We start from the raw sequence: 23,310 nt of genomic DNA, 5'->3' as shown, positions 1-23,310 counted from the left end.
GAATTTTGACACCTAGGTATTTTTGCTTGTACAAGTCAAGTTCGAAATGGGAACAGAAAACGGGTCATATTTAAAGGTTAAATTCACACCTAAAATTCCATAAGATGGGTCAAACCAGTAACTAGCACAAGGGTTGGGCGACGCTTATGATTTTTTTGAGGTTTAGTAACATGCAAGCATGAACAGCTGGTTTATAAATAGGTCCCACGACTTAAAATATATACGGTATAAGTTGCAAGAACTTAATGCTTAAACCAGTGTTTCTAACAATAAAACGATTTTTAACCCCACGTCCCAAAAATACCTCACAAACCTTGACCGATTGTGATACACTTGAAAACCAATAAATGTGATTTAAAATGTTATTAATAGTAGATACTAATTGTGAAGTAGTGAATAATAAATTAAATAAATAAATAAATTTATGCGGCTGTTTCCGTCGCAAATGCGTTTTATTGTCATATGTATTTGTATTCATGTTGGGATTTATAGGGAGCTCATAATGCCCGAGCAAATATCCTTGACATGATTCCATAACGTTTTGTATGAGTTCCCTGATGATTTGAGTTGGGTTGAAATTAATTAAATAACCTGCAGATCTTGCTCATTTTACCAAAAATATTACAAAATATTACAGACAGTCGAGAGAACAAATAAATATTATAAGTTTTTCTATATAACAAGTAATTAGTCAAAAAAGCAATCAATTCAGAAAGATTCCGAGAAATTGCAAAACTCATTCTTATTACCTACAAGATAGAGTTAAATTGTGAAATAGAGTTTTAAAGTAAAATTCGAGAGTTGTACTAAACTTACCAAACCACTAATGCTCGGTGTTGTGAGTTCCCCGGGGCTCGGGGGGTGTACGTGAGCTGGGCGGGTGTTGCAGCGCGCAGCGTGAGCGAGGAGTTCAGCTCGGGCTGCGAGGGCCGCTCGGGCTCCGGCGGCGGCTCCACCGGTGCACCAGCCGACCAGGAACACCGCCCCGACCATAAGCAGCACCGCGATCGTACACCAGATGATAGAGATGAAGGTAAAACATATTTAATGCAAACCATATTAAAATTAAAATGAGGTAAATGTTTTAGACTGTATACGAAGTAAAGTCTTACTCACAAGTATCATAAAATCAATAAATCAAAGTCTACCAATTTAGTTCTTCGAATACCTACCATGTTTGAATACAAATGAAAATAAAACAATACTCCATACGACTACAGAAGTAGTAAAGGTGTACGACGGCGAGGCTGCGTGGTCCCGGCGGCTGTATCGGCCGGTGGTGGTGGGCCGCAACTGGAACGAGCGCGAGCTGGTCTCGGCAGCCCTGCGCGCGTTCCACGTGGCTCGCGACCCTGACCAGTTCGAGCTGACGGACGCGCTCGCCGGCGATGAGCCGCCACTCAAGGACCCCACGCCACTCGCGCGTGTCACCAGGCTGCCTAACAAGCGACCTGCCCTATTCCTGCGTTTTAAGTGAGTACTGGTTTAGCTGGCCTTATAACTAATTTATCATGAATTCAGCATTTAAAAGAAGGGCGTGGGTAGCAGCTCACTGAAATTCTATTTTGAGTCAGAAAGAAAAACCTTACTAGAATTATGTTAGCATCTTTAAAAATGTCTACTCTATAAAACCATATCATATTATAAAATTTGCGTGTCTATTTTGAAGTGTTGACGCTGATGATGCATATTTTGTGGCGACAGAGAGCCCGAGACAGGAGGCGGGGAGGTTCGCGTGTACCCGGGGCGGGTGGCGGGCGCGGGCGAGACGTTCGTGACGGTGCCGTGCTCCGGCGACGACACCGTGGCGGACCTCATGGCGGCCGCACTCGAGCGCTTCGGCCTCGACCCCGCCAATGCCACCGCCGAGTATCGCTGCTCTGAGATACTGCTCGATCGCGGAGGTATGATCTTGTTCTCCTCTTTGCTTGTTGAGCATGTTTGTGGAAACGATATAGTAGCTGCTGGATCATTACATTAATAAATTGATAGAATCATAACTGAAAAAATAAAATTAATAGTGACAGTAAAATTAATAAACACAACATCTAACGAGGATGTTTCTTGATGGTGCCCAATTGTCATACAGTAGCCAATATTAGTAGAGGTACACAACATTCTTTAGGCGATAATATATTTAGACTACAGTGTACCGACATCAGATCCAGTTTAACTATGTTTCCAATCCCACGTTCACCTTTGTGGTGTTCACTGTCGATTGTCACCTGTATCAGCGTCCGTGGTGTGTGTAGTATCGGAGCGCGTGCTGGAGGAGGACGAGCGTCCGTGGCGCATCGTGGTGCGGCTGGCGCGCGAGTCGGTGCGGCGCATGGAGCTGGCGCGCTTCTACCTGCAGCCGCGCCGCGACCCGCACGGGCCCACGCTCGCGCTCTTCGTCGCCTCGCTTCCGCCCGGCCTCTCCGAGCGGAACTACGAGAACATACTCGTCGAGTTTCTCGGAACAGGTCAGTTCTTCGGGACAAGTGATTAGATTTACCCTTCAGGACTTGTACCGATAAAACTTGCAGTTCCCGACACCCGCGACTTGGGTGATTTAGTTGTGATACAAACTATAAGTATCTTTGTATTGTACATTTAAAGTTTGACTATAAACAACTGAAAATGTACTGACATCTCCAGAACAGTGATTCTATAATAAATCGTCGTTTTAGCTTAAACTTAATTCTGGAATTATATCTTCAGTAATATCTCTATGCCAACATGAAATCTCGATAAATTGATAAGTGAAGGTAGTACGTGTATGTTGTGTGCAGAGAACAAGTTCACATCGATCGGTCCGATCTACTACGAGTACGGGTCGATGGTGATCACGTACGAGGACGCGAGCAAGGCGGTGCGCGCGCTCTACGCACTCAGAGAGGCCAAATATGAAGATAAGCATTTATTAGGTCTCGCCACACTTTTATTATTATTGTTCGAAGCTTCTTACTAATGTACTTCTTTTTTTAATTAGTGTTCTCATTCTCTTTTATGGCTACGGGTGTATCTCTGGACTCACGATTTACTAATACATACCTAAAATCACTAAAAAGTATATTTTTATGTATAGTACAATTCGCTAAACGTATCGTTCTAGTGTTTTACGTAATGAGAACTCACCAAGAATTCCTGGGATAGGTAACTTATAGTGCTTGTTATGGTCACCAGAAAAGACTAAACGAGAAGTGAGCTTTTTTAATTTCCAAATACCTACATCCTACCCATTACCGTTCACTATAATTACGCGCACAGCCACATTAACATCGTTTTGGCTATAAAATGGCAGAAGGACTTAGCATCTTTTACGAAGGAATAGGCTTCTTTGGTTAAGCTATATTGTAAATTTTTATTTATCTTTGTTGTTTTTTTAAATCTTTATTTAAAGAGCTTGGTCGTTATTTCACGACTATGTCGCTCCGTACGTCCACTTTTACCCTTGCCTACTAAATTTTGATGAAATCAAAATATTTTTTATTATTTTTCTTTTATGTTTGTATTCTGACGGTATGGTGGTGTGCGCAGTTATGCTCCTGCCCAGCATAGAGCCGTCGATGGTGCCGGCGGGCGTGAAGCCGCTGCTGGTATTCGTCAACGTCAAGTCCGGCGGCTGCCAGGGCCTGGAGCTCATCTCCTCCTTTAGGAAACTCCTAAACCCCTACCAGGTGTTCGACCTCGAGAATGGAGGTCCGTTACCTGGGTAAGTATTCAAATTGTTCGGTCCGACGTAACTATTTTTTTTATGAATTATATAAGTTTAGATCTTCAGTAATAGTAATCGGAAATTATCAAGCGAAATTTCACTAACAGTTAGAAATATGATATTTGAGAAAATCTTTAAACTTATTCGACTAGATATGCCACTTGATTTTACCTAAGCCGATACGCATTGAAAATGTAATACTACTGCTATTGTGTTAACAACCATATAAAATCGTATAAATGGTATGCATGTCTTTTAACGTACAAATAAAGCAACAAAGTTAGACACTCACTAAATCTTTTAACGTTTAAAAATGTGTGAGAGTTTACTAGCATCTCTTAGACTCGGAGAGGCAAACGGAAGAGCAGGTCTCTTGGAAAGTTTGGTTAACCTTTCAGCTCACCAAGGTTGCAACATTTTTTTATTGCAATAAAATCAGAAAATGACCCTCACACTTAGACTCTTATTTGATAATGAAGAGCATGTCGGTCGTGTCCAGGCTGTACGTGTTTCGTCACATTCCCAACTACAAGATCCTGGTGTGCGGCGGCGACGGCACCATCGGCTGGGTGCTGCAGTGCCTCGACAACGTCGGCCAGGACTCCCAGTGCTCCAACCCTCCCTGCGCAATCGTGCCTCTCGGCACCGGTAACTTTACTTTCTTCTATATTGTCACCAAGTAACACTTACTAAGTTAAATAAATAGATAATTGCGTTATTTTTTTTATTCAATTTGAAATAAAGAAGTATGTGCGTGTAAATAAATTGATACAGATATATTGGTGAACTTTTTAGCAAATTTACGAAAGTAAGCGCTGATTTATGATAATGTAAAATAATGAATGCTTGTATTGTACAAAAACCTAATTATAACTACATAGTAAGTTTCATAAAAATATTTTTCGACTTGTGTTAATTTTTTTTCATATAGATCAATGAAATTACCATAGCTTTTGATCTTATAAAACCTAAATTTTATAAAAGTATACTTAACCAGAGAGCTGTGATAGCCTAGTTGGTTGTGGAACGGACTGCCGAGACGAATCCGCAAGTTCAAAACCCAAGTAACCTCCCACTGACTTTTCTAAAATGATGTGTGTATTCTTTGTGAATTATCGCCTGCTTTAACGGGGAAGGAAAATATCGTGAGGCAACCTTCATACCTGAGAAATTCTCTATAAAAATTTTGAGGGTGTGTAAAGTCTATTAATCCACACTAAGTCAGCGTGAACTCTTATCTCTCTCAGTAGAAGAAGCCCAGAAGTGAGGCAGTTTATAATACAGGACTCATATTATATTTATATATACTTAACCTAATCAATGTGGTATAGGTAACGACCTAGCCCGCGTACTGCGCTGGGGCTCCGGGTACACTGGCTGCGAGGACCCGCTGTCGCTGCTGCGTGACGTCATCGACGCCGAGGAGATCCGCCTCGACCGTTGGACCGTCGTGTTCCACCCGGAGGACAAGCAGGACGAGCCCAAGGATGTCTCCAAACAACTACCTGGTCAGTACTCTTTTACCTAAGTAATTAGCCGGGTGAGAAGAGGAAGAGGGCATCATTACAGGATACATCATAATTCAAGATATGATGACGGGCATGAGTTGTAATAGGTAATGAAGATTATGAACAAGTGATACAATAATTTAATTCTGAAGTGAATGAATCCCTCCTAGCCGAATTTCGACCACAGCGGCCAATCTCAACGGAGATCAGCCAGGTACGCAGGAGATATTATAGTGCACAAGTGTGTGCGCAGTACACAGGTGCACTCTCTGTTCCTTCACTCTCATAGTCCGGTGAGACGGCAATCCGACATGACCGGAGAGAGATCAGGCGCAGGACGTTGGTCCTATTATCCTAACTATTGATCATATTTTATTTCTACTCAAATCAATAACAACACTAAATATATTTTATATACTATGCACCTATGACAATTCTGGTTGAAATACGCTAATCTAATCAAATCATTTATTGTTTGCGAATATTGTTAAATTATTTAGCAATATTTCACCAGCAGGCATGCAAACATACAATAATATATCATAAAAAAAAATATAAATAAAAAAACATCTGGGGTTGCACCTATATGTTGTGTCATTGCTTCATTAATATTATCTAATAGATAATATTTTATGGTATAAAATCATTTGTCATTAATTTATGCAGCTTTATTTAACTCAGTTAATTTCAATTGCTAATAAAAGCTGTTTGTTGCAGCGTCAGTGACGACGGGGTCGCAGAGTGAGGACAACTCGCAGATCCTGGTGATGAACAACTACTTCGGCATCGGCATCGACGCAGACCTCTGCCTCGACTTCCACAACGCACGCGAGGAGAACCCCAACAAATTCAACAGCAGGTAACAACACCATGGATCTTGTGACGAAGCCATCCAACCCACTTGTAAATTTGAAGTTATGACTCCAGGAACCAAAAATTTTATAAGTGTACAGCAACCTGATGGTAAGTGGAGTAGGGCTAATATAATGTCGACTGATGATGGATGATTACCCCTAACAGGCAACACATTTATGCCGGCCTGTTAGAACCGGATATATACAGGCTCTCTTACGTGGGCCACTATGGCGAGTTTTAACACCTTGTGTATGGTGGTCACTATACGGGTCGATATAAAATATTTCCTACCACCAGCTTATAAAATGTGGCTATATCAACAGAAATTTTCAGGTGGATACAACTTTATAGTCTACTATAATATACTTCAGGGCCCTTATTCTGTATGATAGTGTAAACGCGTAACGCGGCCGTGTCATGTTATCTTCGAGAAATGTGCGTGGAATGGTATTCTGTAAGCCAAATCTCTATATTCCTAAACATGACGCGTTGTGTTGCGTGCTTGTTACGCGCTGTCCCAATAACGTGTGAGATAGAGAATAAGGGCCCAGTAAATTTTATCTGTTTGTAAACCATTATTCAGCATTAACCATTATTGATATTTATTTAATTACAATTTAATTGAGAGTATACTTGAAAATTTAACTGTGTATTAAAATTTGATCTCCCATATAACAAGTACCAAGTAAATAATTTTTATTTCTTTGTTAACCATTACTCAGATAATATTTATTCAATTACAATTGGGATCATAGCTCACAATTTAATTTTTGATCTTATATAACCTATACCAAGTACTCAGGCAAAAAATAGCTTAGTCTAACAAAACATTTCAGATTGCGCAACAAGGGCGTGTACGTAAAGATGGGCCTGCGCAAGATGGTGGGCCGCAAGATGTGCAAGGACCTGCACAAGGCGGTGCGGCTCGAGGTGGACGGCAAGCAGGTCGAGCTGCCGGCCGTCGAGGGCATCATCATACTTAATATACTCAGGTATTTAGACGACCTTTTTTTTTTTTTTTTGTTTCGCGGAGAAAGTCTCATTACTACTGCCCAGCCTTCGTGGGGGGCGACTGAGCGGTTATGCTGGGGTAACCGTGCCTTACGGCCCGGCGTTGAGCCGCCCGGATTTGATGACGACCTTCGGGCGACCGCCGGGCCGAGTCCCTAACCCGAGTACAACTAACCTATGCACGGCCTACCAGCTAAAACTCCGCGGTGGCCCTCTTCGGCGCATTAGGGAAGGTATTTAGACGACCTACCACTAAAGAAAGATTTTAATAATATTTCCTATACATGTGTTTTATGATGTCAAATTGACAGATTAGATCTATGTATATTCTCTTTCGTCATTCAATCGTCTACAAAGTGTTTCCTGTGTACACGCAGTGCCATGAATAAATAGAGATGGAGAAATCTCGAAAAAGTCGTAATCAATTTTTCAGACGAGCTATAACCACGACTACTCCACCAGGAGTGTACGACTGAGAAGAAGAAGAATGTTCTATTTATAAGAACAAAGCATGATAAAATTAAATATTTTCGACAGTACAAAATTGAGGAACTCCAGTTTCTTTTAATAGCTTTTAATACATGTGGAGCTTTAGTTGTTAAAAAAAATGTGGTTTCATTGTCAACCAGACAAAAAAAATTCAATTGAACAGATCTCTATCTAACAAGTTCTAAAAGACACCAACTATTGTAAGAAAACCGAATTCCCAAAAATATCATCTCACCGTTATATTGACGGCCACAGCTGGGGCTCGGGAGCGAACCCTTGGGGTCCGGAGAAGGACGACCAGTTCAACAAGCCCAACCACTGGGACGGCATGCTGGAGGTGGTGGGGGTTACCGGCGTCGTGCATCTCGGCCAGATCCAGTCCGGCCTGCGCGGCGCCATGCGGATAGCACAGGTCTCTACCCATACCACTCCTCTCTATCTTTCTATTTGATTAATTTCGTTGCGGGATAATAAATTGTCTTTAGTTTGTTTGTATAAGCGACTTTATCTAAGTAATAATTAAATATTCTCATGTACCTTGACTTATCGTAAGTGCAACTATGTTCGTCTACGGAATGAAGCATTTTATTTTAATGACAAATTACTTTTCCCTGAGGCTCGCCGAGCTTCACCGCTCGGTGTCATAAAATGCTGCTGCTGATCCTGGTTTACAGGAGTTGTAGGTGTGAGAGTGGGAAACTCTATTCATTTCAATATAAATCGTGTTATATTGTATGTCTCTGAATCATCACCTTAGACCTCAGAAATACAATAAAGTTATGACGGTTTAATTTGTTGTTTATTTCAAAGACATTGCATCAAAACATAAATGAAATGTTTTCCTAAATAGGAAGGCCATCTTTTTTTATATTTTTGTAATCACTTATTAATCTAAACATGGTCAAATAAGTTCAATAAATCACCTAAAACTCCAATATAACATTCCGCGGAAAAAGGCATACGAAGAAGAAAGAAAGAATGTTCATATTGGAAACAAGGTATTAAAAACTTAGAAATATCGACATGTTGTGTTTGCAGGGTGGTCACATCAAGATCAACCTGCGGAGCGAGATCCGGTGCAGGTGGACGGCGAGCCGTGGGTCGCCGCCCCCAGCGAGGTGGTCGTCCTCAAGTCCGCTCTCAAGGTATACCAGCGGTTCACTCGCATTTACTCTACGACTAACACTTTGAGTTGATCAAATGTTGATGCTTGCTGAATGCTTGTTCGTTTCGTAGAGTTAAAAGCCAAGTCCAATTTTACAACATAAATTATTAATAAAGTATAGCACGAACCAACTAACATACTTTTCCAATACGTTTATACTAATAAAACTAGTATCAAAACCAACTGCCACCACTCAGGGGAATTGACATCTCAGGATGACTATTGCATTTACGTCTACTGATTTTGTGCATTCTCTAGGTTCTTAAACTGTCTAGATTTTATTGCCTGAAAAAAGAGAAACAAAGTAAATCATTAGTTGCTAAATCATATACTTTACTAGCTTCAAATAACCTTTAATCTTACATTCAAATTATTTAAACACTAGGAAACTATATCATACCTGGTTGGCTGGCTATTTCCGAATCCGGAAAGGGTCACGCGAAAGGAATCACGAGAAAAACCTATTTGTATTTAATTGTAAAAATTCTTTGGACTAAAAACTTAAAAAAAATTAAGAACAAATTGAAAACATTTTATTAACTCACAGTGATGTAACTATTCGCATGCGCTCGCTTGCCTGAACCCGTATCGGGTCTAACAATAAATTGCTACGATGAGAAATATTTCAACTACATTGATACACCTTTTGTACTTACGTAAATTTCGCTTGATCCGTAATGTTAAAGTTACAACATGCATTAATAGATTTTTTGTTTTAATAATCACTTTATGTTTTATTGGATAGATATCTAAACATTAAAACTGTAGGCGTTTTTTTATCATTAGCTTTTGTTAACGAATAAATGTTGGATCAAGCGTTGATTACGTTTAGTACTTTATTTATTCAAAATTCCGCCCTGGTCACTGACGCCCTCGCACTCAGACCCCACGCAGCACCAGTGACAGCGGCAGGGCGCGTGCGGCGCGTGCGGCGCGTGCGCACCCGCTCGGCGCCGCACGCGCCCTGCCGCGCCCCGCCCCCGCCCGCGACCCGCGCCACCTGCATCACCACTCGGGGTTGTCACGACATTCTACCGGATACCACACGAGATGTACCATTTTATATTACCGCTTTGTAAAATTTTAAGCATTAGAGGCACTATTTTTCTCTCAGCACGATTTTATTTTCTCGACAAAAACTTAGTAATCATATCGAGCGGTGTAGTCAGAAAGATGCAAGGCACGGTAGCACGAGGTGAGATGACGTGACAACCCCGCGCCCGGTGGTGAGTGGTGGTGGGTGCGGCGGGCGCGGGCCGGCGGGGCGGTGCCGGTGGGGTCGAGGCGCGGCGCCGCTGAGGTGGAGTGTGTGTGGGTGTGGCAGGCGACGATGCTGAAGAAAAACCAAGCGCGGGTCGGGCGGCGCGGGCTCGGCGACGGCGGCGGGCCCGTGACGCCCGCGCCCTCCGCTAGCGTGCCGCGCCCCTTCCGCAGGCTACCATGCTCAAGAAGCGCGCGAAGGTGCGGCGCCGCAACACCGAGCCGGCGATGCCGCCGCGGCCGAGGCCCCCTCCGCCCCCGCCGCCGCCGCCCGAGGACTCCTGAATCTGGCTGAGCGAGCGGCTCATCTAATGCCCGCGCCCGCCCAGGGCTCAAGGCCGGCGCGCGCGCGCCGCTCGCTGCTGCCGCGACTCGAACCCGCACCCGTCAGCCTCCCCCTTCACACTCCGTGTCATCCCGCCCGAACCCGTACTCCGACCCGTACTCCGACCCGCGCTCCGAGCTGCGCTCCGACCCGTACTCCAACCCGTACTCCGACAGGTACCCGTCACCATCGCCGCCTCTGCAGCGCACTGACGGCGCTTCTCGTGTAAATAAATTATTAAACAAAACTAATATATAACTTATAATAAAAAAAATAAATTTATAGTCATTAGTTGTTGTTTTATTTTTAGTCGAAATTATAATTTGAAATGTGTAAAAAAATAAATACAAACATATTGTACTTATTTCGTATTTTCATTTTTAAATCCACTTAGCTCACCCTGATAGGAGAAAATGTTAGAGATGCACAAAACATATTTGCAATGACTTTACTGCCATATTCACAATGTTGTAAGTGCAAAAAATTGAATATTTGTTACTTAATCTCGCCAAAAGGGCTGAACGAATCTGGATTATATTTGGCACAGAGACAGATTGCCAAATATTAAAATATTTCATGGGCTAATTTTTATCCCGGACAATATATAACGGGTCTTTTATGCCGGAAAAAAAAATAAAATGGTGGAGCCGCGAACTAAAGCTAGTACAAAATACTATAAAGAGAACATAGTCTTAATGTGTTAATAGAAATAAATGCGTATTAAAGTCACTACGAACAGTCGTACAGTTAACAAAATAGATCAATAAAGAACTGAATAGACATAGCTACTGCGATTTAAGATGTGCTCATATTACTAAAAAGGAAATTTAATTATATAATCACTATGACATGAAAAACTGTTACATTCAATACTTTGAAAATTATGTTCAAGTTAATTATTTTATATTAAAAAAAAAGATGTAATAATAATTTTTAACTAACAAATGTACCCACACATACAAGTGCTAGTCTCCAAATTCTTTATCTTCCAAACTATACATCCCACATAATGATGGGGTCAGATGAGAGATGCCAGAGTTCCCGCATTTTTCTTCTCCACCTCGCTCTATCTAAGATGTCTTCGGATACTTGACATTCTCATTTCTCATCACAGTATTCCACCTTATGTTGATCTGCCTCTGGATCTTTACCCGGTGATAGATAATTCTAACACTAAGTTTTCCATGCAGTCAATCTAAATTAAAAGTCTTGAAATTACTATGTAATTTTTGTAATATTAAAGTACGAGGACCATAAAACTGGCTCAAACGACAACTATTCCAAGCCATAAACAAAAGAACTAAACTTACCAAACTTTGCAGCACGAAACGTAGTCCATAGAGGTAGAATAAGTCCACGACCTATTTGCAATAGATTGATTTAAAATTACATTATTTTCAAGAAATAACATTTAATTCGAACCAAAATTAACAGGTTTAATCGAGCAAAAGATCTATGTCCACTGATTAATTTTCACGAAAAGAAGTATTTATACCAGATCCAAATAAAACACAGTATAAAATCATCATTTTATTCTTTCCTTTCACCACACAGTTGCGTAAAATATTAATAATCATGGATATTTCGGCCTTTAAAATTTAATATGACGAAATTTTAAAGGCAGAAATATCCATGATTATTAATTATTTTTACATTTTTCTTCAACTGCGAGAACTAATCACTAACTAGACGTGAATTTAAATTCTTTACTTGCCAATACTTGTTTAGTTACCCAGATTAAAGCCGAAACAAAATGTATGAAAATGGACCTTGAGCTACCACCTTAACACTAGTTACAAAGCATTGCTAGTGGTCGCTAGAAGCATCGCTAACAAACAAGCGTGGCGACCGCTTGCATACATACGACATAATATTTACAATAGTCACCAATATACATATACAAATGTTTGAACAAACATTTTTAGAAGGAAGAATAGTGGATACTTGAGGATATAACAATGAAAAAAAATAACATGTTACGTGTTATGCAAAAAACTATTTTTAGTGGATTATTTTCATTTATTAAATTAGAATTATTTGAAATTGCTTATTGTCCATTACAACCACACAAAAATATAATAAATGATATCTTTCAAAAAGATTATTATCACTATTATAATGTAAAGTCGTTCCATTGTTTTAAAAACTGGTAGAATATCAAATTATATTTTTTTATCATACAATAACAGAAAAAGCAATAAATTATACAATTGTCTGACGTAACGTCACTAGAATAAAAAAAAAGACTTAAAATAACTAAACGATCACTGTATTCCATTATCACATTACTTACCCCTAAACTAAATAGATATATAATTTCTACTTCTTTGAACCAAAACAGCAATTTGTTCACTATATAAAGCATTGCGGATCGATACAATAGTCATACCTCCTTACTGATGTAAAAATTGTCCAATATTAATGATTTTTGTACTTCATCAGTTATGCGAAGTAAATCCAAATAATTCTCTTTTTGTCATCATTCCTACATGTACGAAAATATTTTATATTCCAATAGCGATGATAGCTTATAACTAAGGTAAACAGCCCCACATGATAAAAAATAAAAAGTAAAAACAATATTAATATCATCAAAATCTATAGAAAAACATACTTTTGTTGTATTCCCAAATGTTTAATACGAAAAGTGATCGGTGAAAGGGCCATCTACCTAACAGTGGACTTATTCTAAGGCATAAGAATCTAGTATATAGATGTCACAACACTTGTATTTTACATCAACTAACATAATGATCATGACAACATGAAGACTTTGATGATCAATTACAGTAAGCGGCACAAGTCATGAGCACGAATGAACTATGGCAGGTGCGAGATAGCGTATGTACAAATTAGACGAAGGTGTAGTAACTACATGGTGCGTGTAAGCCAATAGAAAACGAGCATCGACTGAGGAACCTATCACGTGAAACATCGACGAGTTGGACCTCAAAACGACCAATCACGAGTGTGCTCACGACTCGTGCCTCCACCTTATTACTCTTAATGTGTGAAGCAGTACCCTAACGTGTAAATTCTTTAATTCAAAATCGGTTTGAATACAACTCCATCATAAAAATACAGCGATTACTTTCACATTGTAGAGGTAATAAAGTGTATCAAATAGAGAAAATTTTAATTACATTTATCTTAAGTAGGAAACGAAGGAATCGTTTTTAGGACAAAAAATTTAAATAAATAAATGAAGCTGTTTTAGTTTGGTTATTTATCAATATTAGGGGAATAGTCAACACTTAGATATTTCAAATTGGATGGCTATATCCTGCTTAAAATCTAAAGACCTAAGGTTTTTGTGTGCTACATAATAAAACAGACATCCGAGTTTTATTACAAAAGTATAGTTCAAAGCATAGACCATTTTGTCTATTTGTAAGAAAACCTGTATTAAATAATAACCTCCAAGAAACATATATAAAAACAATGTACACTAAAACATGCTGTGCTAATTGGCTCATGGGGGAGTCGAAACATATTTAGGTCTAACTAGAAAGCCAGCCTAAGTATAGACAAACCACTGGAACAAAAATAACCACCGAACTTCAGATACAGAAAATAAATTATATAAAAATATATGCAAATTTAATTCGGGTGAATTACTTAATAATCGTATTTTTATTTATATTTTTATCGATAAATTTAGGAAGCTGATTACGCATTGAAAATTATAATCATTGCAGTTAACAATTAAATAGCAACCATTGTGCATTTCTTAAACAGTGTTTATATTAGCAAGAAAACTAGCAGAAGTCGACTATTCAAGCAATTTTTACGTTGTAAACAAACACAGCAAACTGGACTTCAGCAAATTTTGAAGTGGGACTTGCGGCATTTGTATAATCTATTGAAATATTGCTGTTAGTGTAAACATATCTAGAAGTTACGCAAGATATTGCTGCAAGATCGTGCTAGTCTAAATTACAAAAAACCCGACATATTGTACCCAACGGACACCACATTGTGGTTATGTGGTTATAAAGCTGCATTGTACCATCGCCGAAGGGCAACATACCACTTATTTGCCTAAGGTAAAAGTATTTATTTACAATTCGACAAACAGTATGCAATTTAACCGCGAATCTTCACTGAATAAACCACGGGGTAATATGGCAAAAGGCTATAGTTGCACGCAATTTATCTACTAAAAAAGTGTATAACTTGACCTGGAAAATCAAAAACCTCACCATGTTGTGTTAAAATATGCAACAAATTTCTTGTACTGACGACATTAACTTTACAACGAAAATGCGAAAGTGTTGCCTCTAAGTTAATAGCTTTTTATTCTCATGTTCAGGCTGCGCCTGCTCATTAACAATAGCAAAATTTCCAGAACCCACAGCAGGCAACACTGAGAGTTGACGTAAACATACTCTTAAAGACAATCACATTGTATTTATCAATATAAGAACGTAATCTAGTAGTAACTAAAAAACCAGCGGCACCATGAAAATTATAGGTAAATTGACGCCATGAGAGCAAGAATGGTCTAACCCAATACTACACTTCTTACAAATAAAAAATAAAAACAATTAAAAACTGTTTTTTCACAAGCAAAAAGTACCTTATTAGTATTTAAAAAAAGTTGCAAGTAAAAATGTATTTAATTTTATACAAGTATAAATATTGGACTTAGATTTAGCTCGCATGTCGTCAATGTTAACAAAATTAATATCAAACTCTTTAATGATCTTGACACTTAATCATCGAAGTTCTTGTATATTAAACACAAGACTTTATTATGCACAATAACTATTCAATTTGGGTTTTACACTGTCCACCACAAAATAGCTGTGATCAAGCACCAAGGCCAAATATATTGCTTCAACCATTAACATATTGACTGGGGCACTAGAAAAAGAACCTTACTGGTTCGTATTATGCGTGTTTTCAGTTCTATTAACGCGCTGCACGTGTCACGTGTGCGTCCGCAGTCAACATATTAAATGTATTTGGGAAATTACCAACATCTTTTCGACGGGTCCTAGATATATTAAAGTTCATAAACACAACTTTAAGAAATCTTTCAAATTTTGAAATGTTATACCTCGAGATCAGTATTTCAAAATTTCAAAGATTTCTGTTGATCTATGACAAATTTACAATATTTAGAATGTTGAAGTCGCTCCTGTAAAGTTGTGTTTTTGCACTTGTACTAATATACATAGTACCCGTCGCTTCGGAGCCAAAGTAAACCCATATGTACTGTTCCAACAGGCACTAATAACTTGACAATGTGCGTTTTTTTTTTACTTGACTTACGTTTGTTAGCCTAGCAGGACCGGCTTATACAAACACACCGGTCTTGCGGGTGAGTGCTTTAGGCACTGCGAGCCCTTAAGTGGCCATGTTGAGAGCGAACCTCTAAAAAATCACGGCTTCGGCTCAGGATGGCCAGAACGTGCTTTTATCCAACGTTTTACTATATGAGCTTACAGTTGAAAGGATTAGAGTAAAATAAATCAATCCATATTTATATTGTAAATGTGAAATTACTCTGTCTGTTATGTTTTCACGACTGAACCCGTGAACCAATTTCTACTACTATTTTTCTATTGTTTGACACATGAGGACATAGGCTACTTTTATACTAAAAAATATATAGTGGCCTTTTTTTGTACACACGGACGTAATCACGAGCAGAAATTAGTTACTAAAAACATTATTAGTGTTATATTCGCTGTTATTTCACATTCTTCCTTACTTCAAATATTTTAATTGAAATCCCATCCCAATAATGAATATAATTAGTAGACTTTAAGTGATTGATAAGCCCTTTATAACTTAGAAAAAAATATCAACAGATGTTGGTAGTTCCCCGATACGTTAGATACCCTCCATTTGCATGTATTTCGCGTTCATCCCTCAAGCTCGCCAATATGCTGAGCGGCGATGTCGTCGACACGTGTTTGGCTGGACAATTCAATTGCCAGCACTTCGTGATCCTGAACAAAAAAAGTATATTGTAATACAGTAATACTAATACTAGATAGGATTTTTGTAGGTAGTATTGTTTAGTGTGGGTATGCTATGACTATGACGCCTGTACCTACGTATAAAAGTATGCGAGCATCGTACTACTACTCAAGTATGTGTATGCGCTCAACTAGTATGAGTACTTAATGTTATAGCTTAAAGTCCATTTTTCATACATTTTGTTTCACCTTTAATCTGGGTAACTAAACAAGTATTGTTTAGTTACCCAGATTAAAGGTGAAACAAAATGTATGAAATTTCATCATATTAAATTTTAAAGGCCGAAATATCCATGATTATTAATTATTTTTACGTTTTTCTTTCAACTGCGAGAACTAATCACTAACTAGACGTGAATTTAAATTCTTTACTTGTCAATACTTGTTTAGTTACCCAGATTAAAGGTGAAACAAAATGTATGAAAATGGACCTTAAGCTATAACCTTAAGTATACGCGTGCGTTATTACAACGTTACTACCCATGTTTACACGCGCTTGAGTAAAGCATTAGTACCCATTTGTCCGCGAGGTTGGGTATAGCGCTCGTACCTAGCCTACACGCGTGCGTGATTACGTCATCAATGAATAAGTTAATACGTGGTCGGTTTGTAGTGTACGCGTGCGTTTGTACAGCATCATTAACAACAGTAATAGTGGGCGTGGTTCGACAGAGCGTGGGTACCTAAGTGTACGCGTGCGTGGGCAGCAGCGGCGCGCTGGTCTCGGCGGTGTAGCTGCGCACGCGGCTGAAGGCGAAGGGCGGGAACTTGGCGGGCGACAGGTCGAACGTGGTCCAGTGGTCGCGGCGCGAGCTCACGGCGTAGCGCTCCCACTGCAGCGACCAGTTGCGGCGGCACCGCGAACTGCGCAGCTCCAGCTCCTGCGCACACGCATACAAACGTATACAAGTTGTTGGTAATAGGATATGTTTCACATCCGCCCGAATAGCGACCACCGTACATAATGTATTAAAACTCGCCATAGTGGCCGTAAGTGTGTCGCGTTCCGTGATCGGTCCGTGTATATCAGCTTCCAAATGTCCGGCATAATGGTTTCGACTGCCGAGGGGTAATCATCTCTAGTCAGTCGATATTCTATTGGTACCCACTCTACTTACCATCAGGTGCAGTGGAGACACTTTATTGTGCACGTAAAAAAATACGTATAACTAATTTCATCCAATTACCAACGCACTCACTCCTAGTAATATCTACAACCCCATAAATAAAACGCGAATGCATATTGTAGGTACTTTAACTAACTGTACTGTATTATGTATATCATACTGACCAAATGGAAGGTCTGGTCGGGCTGGTCGGGCTCCTTGCGTCGCGCGCGGAACCGCGTGGTGGACGGCTGCGACGACTTCTTCTCGCTGTTTGACTTCTTGATCACTATCACTACCTGTGACATGATTGTTATGTAGTGGCGGAAAGTAAGAAATATATTATTAATTCCACTTATCTCTAACCCCTAAAATGATTAAGATGTGCCGTCGCAGAGCCTCAGGGTTGCTCATTAACGTCAAAGCTACGTCTAGTGGTGTATGATCATAATGAAATTTAACTTAAAAGATATGTTTTTTATAACACTCGATCCCTACAAAAGCTTGAGCATTTGGTCATGTGCTAAAATTTTATCGTCAGAGTTCCAACCCAAAGAATTCGAATTTAAATCGTTCTATCCCACTCCCGCACTAACCTTATCCCCAATAAGCCTGTAGTGTCCCGACATGATGCCGAGGCCGGGCTTCACCTGCCGATGCCGCAGATGCGCCACGGACGCGCCGGGCTCCTCCGCAGTCGTCCACATCAACACCATGCCCTCGGGGAAGAACCTACAGAATACGTTACACATTAATTATCGATACACAATGATAACCTAATGAAGAATACATCTGTATAAAATACTAAAATTTCAACATGGTACTACCATAGACCTCAATAATATACACATGTAAATAGTGAAAGGAAATCAAAAATATTGCAAACATTACCTGAGGTAGCGATAGTAGTCGATAAGGTACCAGGGCCTGTAGAACTGGTCCTGGAAGGAGTTCTCGCCGTGGCGCAGGTACGTGGTCTTACTGATGTAGCAGCCGTTGAGGCGCAGGCGCGGACGCTCCACGAACATCTGCCGCCACGAGCCGAACCCGCCCGCACGCGGCGTGCCGCAGTCGATGCCCCACGTCCTGTATGCAGAGTTATACTGTACTGGTGGTAGGTCCCTCATATGTGAGGATCCGCCTGGGTAGATACCGCCAAGCAGCAATGAGTAACTACTATTATTTTCCAGTGTACTACTGGACATTATGAGACTTAAAATCTCATGTCTCAGGATGGCGAGCGCAGTAGAATAAATACCAAACAATACTTTGTAAATCAAGGTGATGGGTAGTGCTTTTACTGTTTATGGGCAGTCGTATCGCTTAACATCAGGCGAACGGCAAGCTCGTTTCGTCATTCAAAACAATAAAGTTGAATAATATCACTGTTGACGTATAGTGCCCCGAGCCCCGTAGTGTACCTGACACAGAGCGAGCGCCATATGTCGGGCTCCCGCGCCAGCACGTACAGGCCGCGGCACACGCCCGCCATGCGCTCCAGCGCCGCCGCGTCCAGCTCCGCGCTCACCACCCACCGCGCCACCACCAGCAGCACCTCGTACGGCAGCCACGATATGTGAGCACCCTGGACGGACAAATGCCTTCAATGAACACCACTTACACACATCTCTGGAGACGCCACAGTAGTTACTAGTCCAGGTTTTGGCGTATGAATATGTCAACATTTTGAAATAGAACTATTTTTCGGATTTTATAGTGTAATTTTCTCCCAACATCTCGAAGAATCTGCACTCTTGATGTCATTGGGGAGACTGACGTATTGATCGCCCGAAAAGTATTACAATATCTACTTAAATTTTAAAATTACAACATAAATATTGCATTTTAATTGCTAACGCTCACTATTTGAGTAACTCCAAATATCTTATGTTTGTTATAAAGTAATACGCACATCAGTAGGCACTTGTGGTTCACACAGCACGCCCCGCTTGGCGAGGATGCGCTGCAGCCGCTCCAGCAAGTCCTCGCCCTCCACCGCGTCTTCATCGTCACTGGGGTGCAGGTTCTCCTCGCGCGGCTCGTACTCCGGCTCCGATTCCTCTGCAGATTACATTTCAAGCACGTTGAACATCGCGTTTGCTACGCATACGCAAAACACTAAAGGAGTTGTATGTTTCCTTGGTTATAGAAAACAAAAGAATAGGTTCTTTGCTTTACAAATAAAAATTCTACAAATGAAATACCTTGGCCAAATATACGAATTACATTTAATTTCATAGTCAAATCTGCTATCACTATTTCTACCTCTGTTTGTTAAATCCCAGATTTATTTCGTTTGCGTTCACACTTTACAACTACATACATGGATTGGAGTTAGACTACTTGCTACAATAATACCTTCAGGCGTGTCCGGTCTGATCTCAGAGCTCTCGTAGAGCCGTGTCTCGACGTCGGGCAGTATCTGCATGGCACGTTTGTAGTGCTGAATGGCCTCATACAATTTGCCGCCACGTTCCAGCTCCACGCCACAAAGGAACAACTGCTTGGCCTATCCATAATACATTAAAGTTAGGTAGGACTGCGGCATATCCTGTTTCGACTCTGGTGAGCTATCTGGTATGTCAAGTGTTGTGAGCACACAATTGTACATTTTCGTACATATAATTCAACAAATATTAAATCAATTACTTGGCATTTATATATGCAATAAATAAACCCTATCTGAAAGCTATAAAACATTTTACCTTCTCCTCATCTGTGACTGGCTCTGGAGCCTCCTCCTTGGGCTTGGAAGGCTTCTGTCTTGTGGGCGTGGCCTCCAGCTCCCTCTGCCACTGCTGCCTGAATGCTGACAGCTCATCCACGTCATTATTATTCTGAGAACAAACATACATGTTATATATATATGCTACTAGATACTATAAAAAAAGATTTTAAAGCCAAATAGATTTTTTAAATAGTAACATTCCAATAGACTTACAGTTTAAACTCTAATATTACGTCATTTGGTGATATAGGCTCTGAGAAGTAAACCATTACTTAAGATAAACACAGCACATCCAAAATAAAGTTATCATTACACCACTCATTGGTCATTCAGACTAAATTGTAATTTACTATTAAGAATCTTGTATGTAACGGAGTAGTTTTTAAAAAAAATTGTAATTGTAGTTTCAATGAAATAATTCAGTTTTATACTACAGTAGGAATCGGTTATAGCAACTAAATAGCAAGGTACATACATATAAAACAAGTATTGTTCATAATGACTATTAGATACAGCATCTAGGTTAGGTGGTCCCGTCTATATTGTTACGACCAGTCTCAATTATATGTTATGAAAAGAGTATGTAACATTTACATGAACAGCTAGATACTAACCGGCAAGCTCTCCTGTACATTCAATTTCTGAAGAGCTTCTGTCACTTCCGCAACTTCCTGCGGATGGGAGGATGAGGAAGGGTCCTCCTGTTCTTCTCCCTCACAGTCACTCCCGGTGCCACCAGCTCCAGATGGTGATGCCTAACAAAGAAACTTTGTATATGATCATAATATACCATGTAAATGAAGCTTGTATGACATACATAGTGTAGGCTTAAACCAAAAGCATTGGGAATTAAACAATGGGATATCTATTAGTGTAAAACATGCAGATGCTATGATACTATAAAAATATATTACATTGCCTGCAGCTCTATCTACATGAAAAAGTTTTTCCAGGTTTAATATACTCCCAGAAATAGCCTTCAGCCTTGCCTTGCCTATAGCCTTCAGCAATATTTTGGCTTCTTATAAGTGAAGGAATCTTCAAAATTCATTCAACAATTTCAAAGATTAGTCATCACAAACAAACTCACAAACTTTTCCTCTTTATATTAATTTAGATAGGTTTTTGTGGACATGCCCAGCATTAGAGGTAGCAGCTTATAACTAGTTCCAGTACACAAGTACACAAATCATACATGATACCGTTGTGCATAGTACCCCCCAAACAATTTTTGGTGCTCATTCTTCACACCGAATATATGCCCATGCACAGGGCGACATTTGCCACAGCCCTTGGCACAGTTCAGTGTGCATACCTCATGGTTGTAACTACACATTGAGGTTTATGAGGGTTTGTAAACATCCTGGCCTTCTCCCCTGGAACCAACCTAAGAGGGTTCCTATTCCTTCCCAACACTTCCTTTCCCCAGATATCCCTCTCAACTTTCTACCAAGCCCCTGCAGTCACTAAGGGGAATTCCAGGCTCCCAGTAAATAAAAAAGCATAGCAAACATCATTACAGGATTTTGGAGCCTTAACAAAAAAGCCTCGTGTATGTTAAAAAATGCTGTAACATCTATAATATAATATGATAAGCATATTTTTGACTGGTAATAAAATATTTATTCCAACTTATATTTCAGTATAAGTTTAATACAATCTTAAATTGATCGGTAACTAAAGAAAGTTTTAAGAAAAAATTTGTAAAATGAAAACATGTTTCACCTACATTCAGTGTCCTAAATACTATTTTTGCTCAATCAATATAATCAAAATAGATACAATTATGTAGGTGCCAAAAACATTTGCCAGTATCATGTGGTTTACATTCATCCTTGCAGCTTTTATTATCATAAATTCCATATTCCAAATTTTACCAAGGACACTAAATTAGACATTTGAAAAATATAGAATATTCAGGTGTATTGCTATATGAAAAATATGCTCTATTTCTATATAAACATAAATTCTCAACGAAATATAGGATAGCGGTTGATTTGTAGGGTTTCCTGTTGACAATATACATTTTACGTCGCAAAACATGTTAACAATCCATGAAATACTCTTCATAACAAATAGTTTGGTAGATTTCACGCAAGCATATTGTACCGCTTAGCATTAAAAATTAGTCTCTTAAAACTAGCTTACCATTTTTATAAACCAATTATTCAGACGAGATTCAATATTTCCAAATTGTTAACTTGTATTTAAATTTGCATAATTGTGCTAATTTATCAAAGAAGAAAAAATCTGCCTTGATATTTTTATGAAAAATGCCGATATTCCGAATCTACTGAATTTTGCTATCAATATTGAGCTAAGTAATTTATAGCAATGAAATAGCTTTATGCCGAAAATAATTTGAAAGAAAAAGACAAAAGACCCGCCGAAGCTAAAACAGATAATCGTTTGACATAACTCGCAATGACATAATATTTATGACGTCTTGTGTCATTAAGTGCATTACTAGGTATGTCCAGTATCTGTATCGATACTCAATTTGTAATTCAATTCAATTAACAATAGTTAGAAAAATATATCAAACAAATTATGAAGGTGAACAAACAGCTCACTGGATGCTCCTTTTCCAAGCGATATATTGATGATTCTTATCAATATTGTAAACATTTGATATCGATATTAAATCTCTTAGGTAGATGTAGGTGTGTACTACACATAAATACTGATATTTTGTGCTAATGCACGATGAACATTTACATTCATTCATAATAATATATAATAATAATAATATCAGCCCTGTATTATATACTTGCCCACTGCTGAGCATGGGCCTCCTCTACTACTGAGAGGGATTAGGCCTTAGTCCACCACGCTGGCCTAGTGCGGATTGTTAGACTTCACACACCCTCGAAATTCCTATAGAGAAGTTCTCAGGTATACAGGTTTCCTCGCGATGTTTTCCTTCACCGTTAAAGCAAGCGATAATTCACAAAGAATACTTACATAATTTTTTAGAAAAATCAGAGGTGTGTGCCCTTGGGATTTGAACATGCGGACATTCGTCTCGGCAGTCCGTTCCACAACCAACTAGGCTATCGCCGCTTTTCAAGGTTCATTCATAATCTTATTTTAAATAAGTCTGATCGTTTTATTCGATCCACCGTGAAAATGGACCAATCAGTGTTTACAAATTACTTACTTTGATTGGTTTA

The 23,310-nt window shown here is 39.4% G+C and overlaps 2 protein-coding genes across 2 annotated transcripts in view; one reads left to right on the top strand and one right to left on the bottom strand.

The window, feature by feature from the left end:
- The window catches only part of LOC115447482 (diacylglycerol kinase theta), a 42,859-nt gene extending 32,255 nt beyond the window's left edge, over positions 1–10,604 (top strand). Inside the window, 14 exon segments of the mRNA XM_037441009.1 lie at positions 890–1,033; positions 1,221–1,473; positions 1,705–1,904; positions 2,253–2,465; positions 2,775–2,909; positions 3,523–3,697; positions 4,200–4,348; positions 5,032–5,208; positions 5,926–6,067; positions 6,900–7,055; positions 7,819–7,975; positions 8,602–8,632; positions 8,635–8,708; positions 10,163–10,604. Of these exon segments, the coding sequence (XP_037296906.1) occupies positions 890–1,033; positions 1,221–1,473; positions 1,705–1,904; positions 2,253–2,465; positions 2,775–2,909; positions 3,523–3,697; positions 4,200–4,348; positions 5,032–5,208; positions 5,926–6,067; positions 6,900–7,055; positions 7,819–7,975; positions 8,602–8,632; positions 8,635–8,708; positions 10,163–10,273 (2,117 nt within the window). The 3' untranslated portion in view covers positions 10,274–10,604.
- A 4,675-nt stretch (positions 10,605–15,279) lies between these two features.
- Positions 15,280–22,507, bottom strand: LOC115447340 (F-box only protein 9). Its single transcript, XM_030174366.2, has 11 exons — positions 22,286–22,507; positions 20,752–20,892; positions 20,115–20,246; positions 19,768–19,918; positions 19,322–19,470; positions 18,831–18,994; positions 18,301–18,495; positions 18,006–18,141; positions 17,595–17,708; positions 16,987–17,184; positions 15,280–16,273 (listed from the first exon to the last, which is right to left on the bottom strand). Exons 1-10 carry the CDS (start codon positions 22,286–22,288, stop codon positions 16,987–16,989), a joined length of 1,383 nt encoding a protein of 460 aa, XP_030030226.2. The 5' UTR covers positions 22,289–22,507; the 3' UTR covers positions 15,280–16,273.
- Positions 22,508–23,310: the final 803 nt, after the last annotated feature.

This window comes from Manduca sexta, chromosome 21 (genome assembly GCF_014839805.1).
Source record: "Manduca sexta isolate Smith_Timp_Sample1 chromosome 21, JHU_Msex_v1.0, whole genome shotgun sequence".
Classification (NCBI taxonomy): domain Eukaryota; kingdom Metazoa; phylum Arthropoda; class Insecta; order Lepidoptera; family Sphingidae; genus Manduca; species Manduca sexta.
Note: the sequence above shows the minus strand (reverse complement) of the source record. Positions and strands in the feature narration are given on the sequence as shown.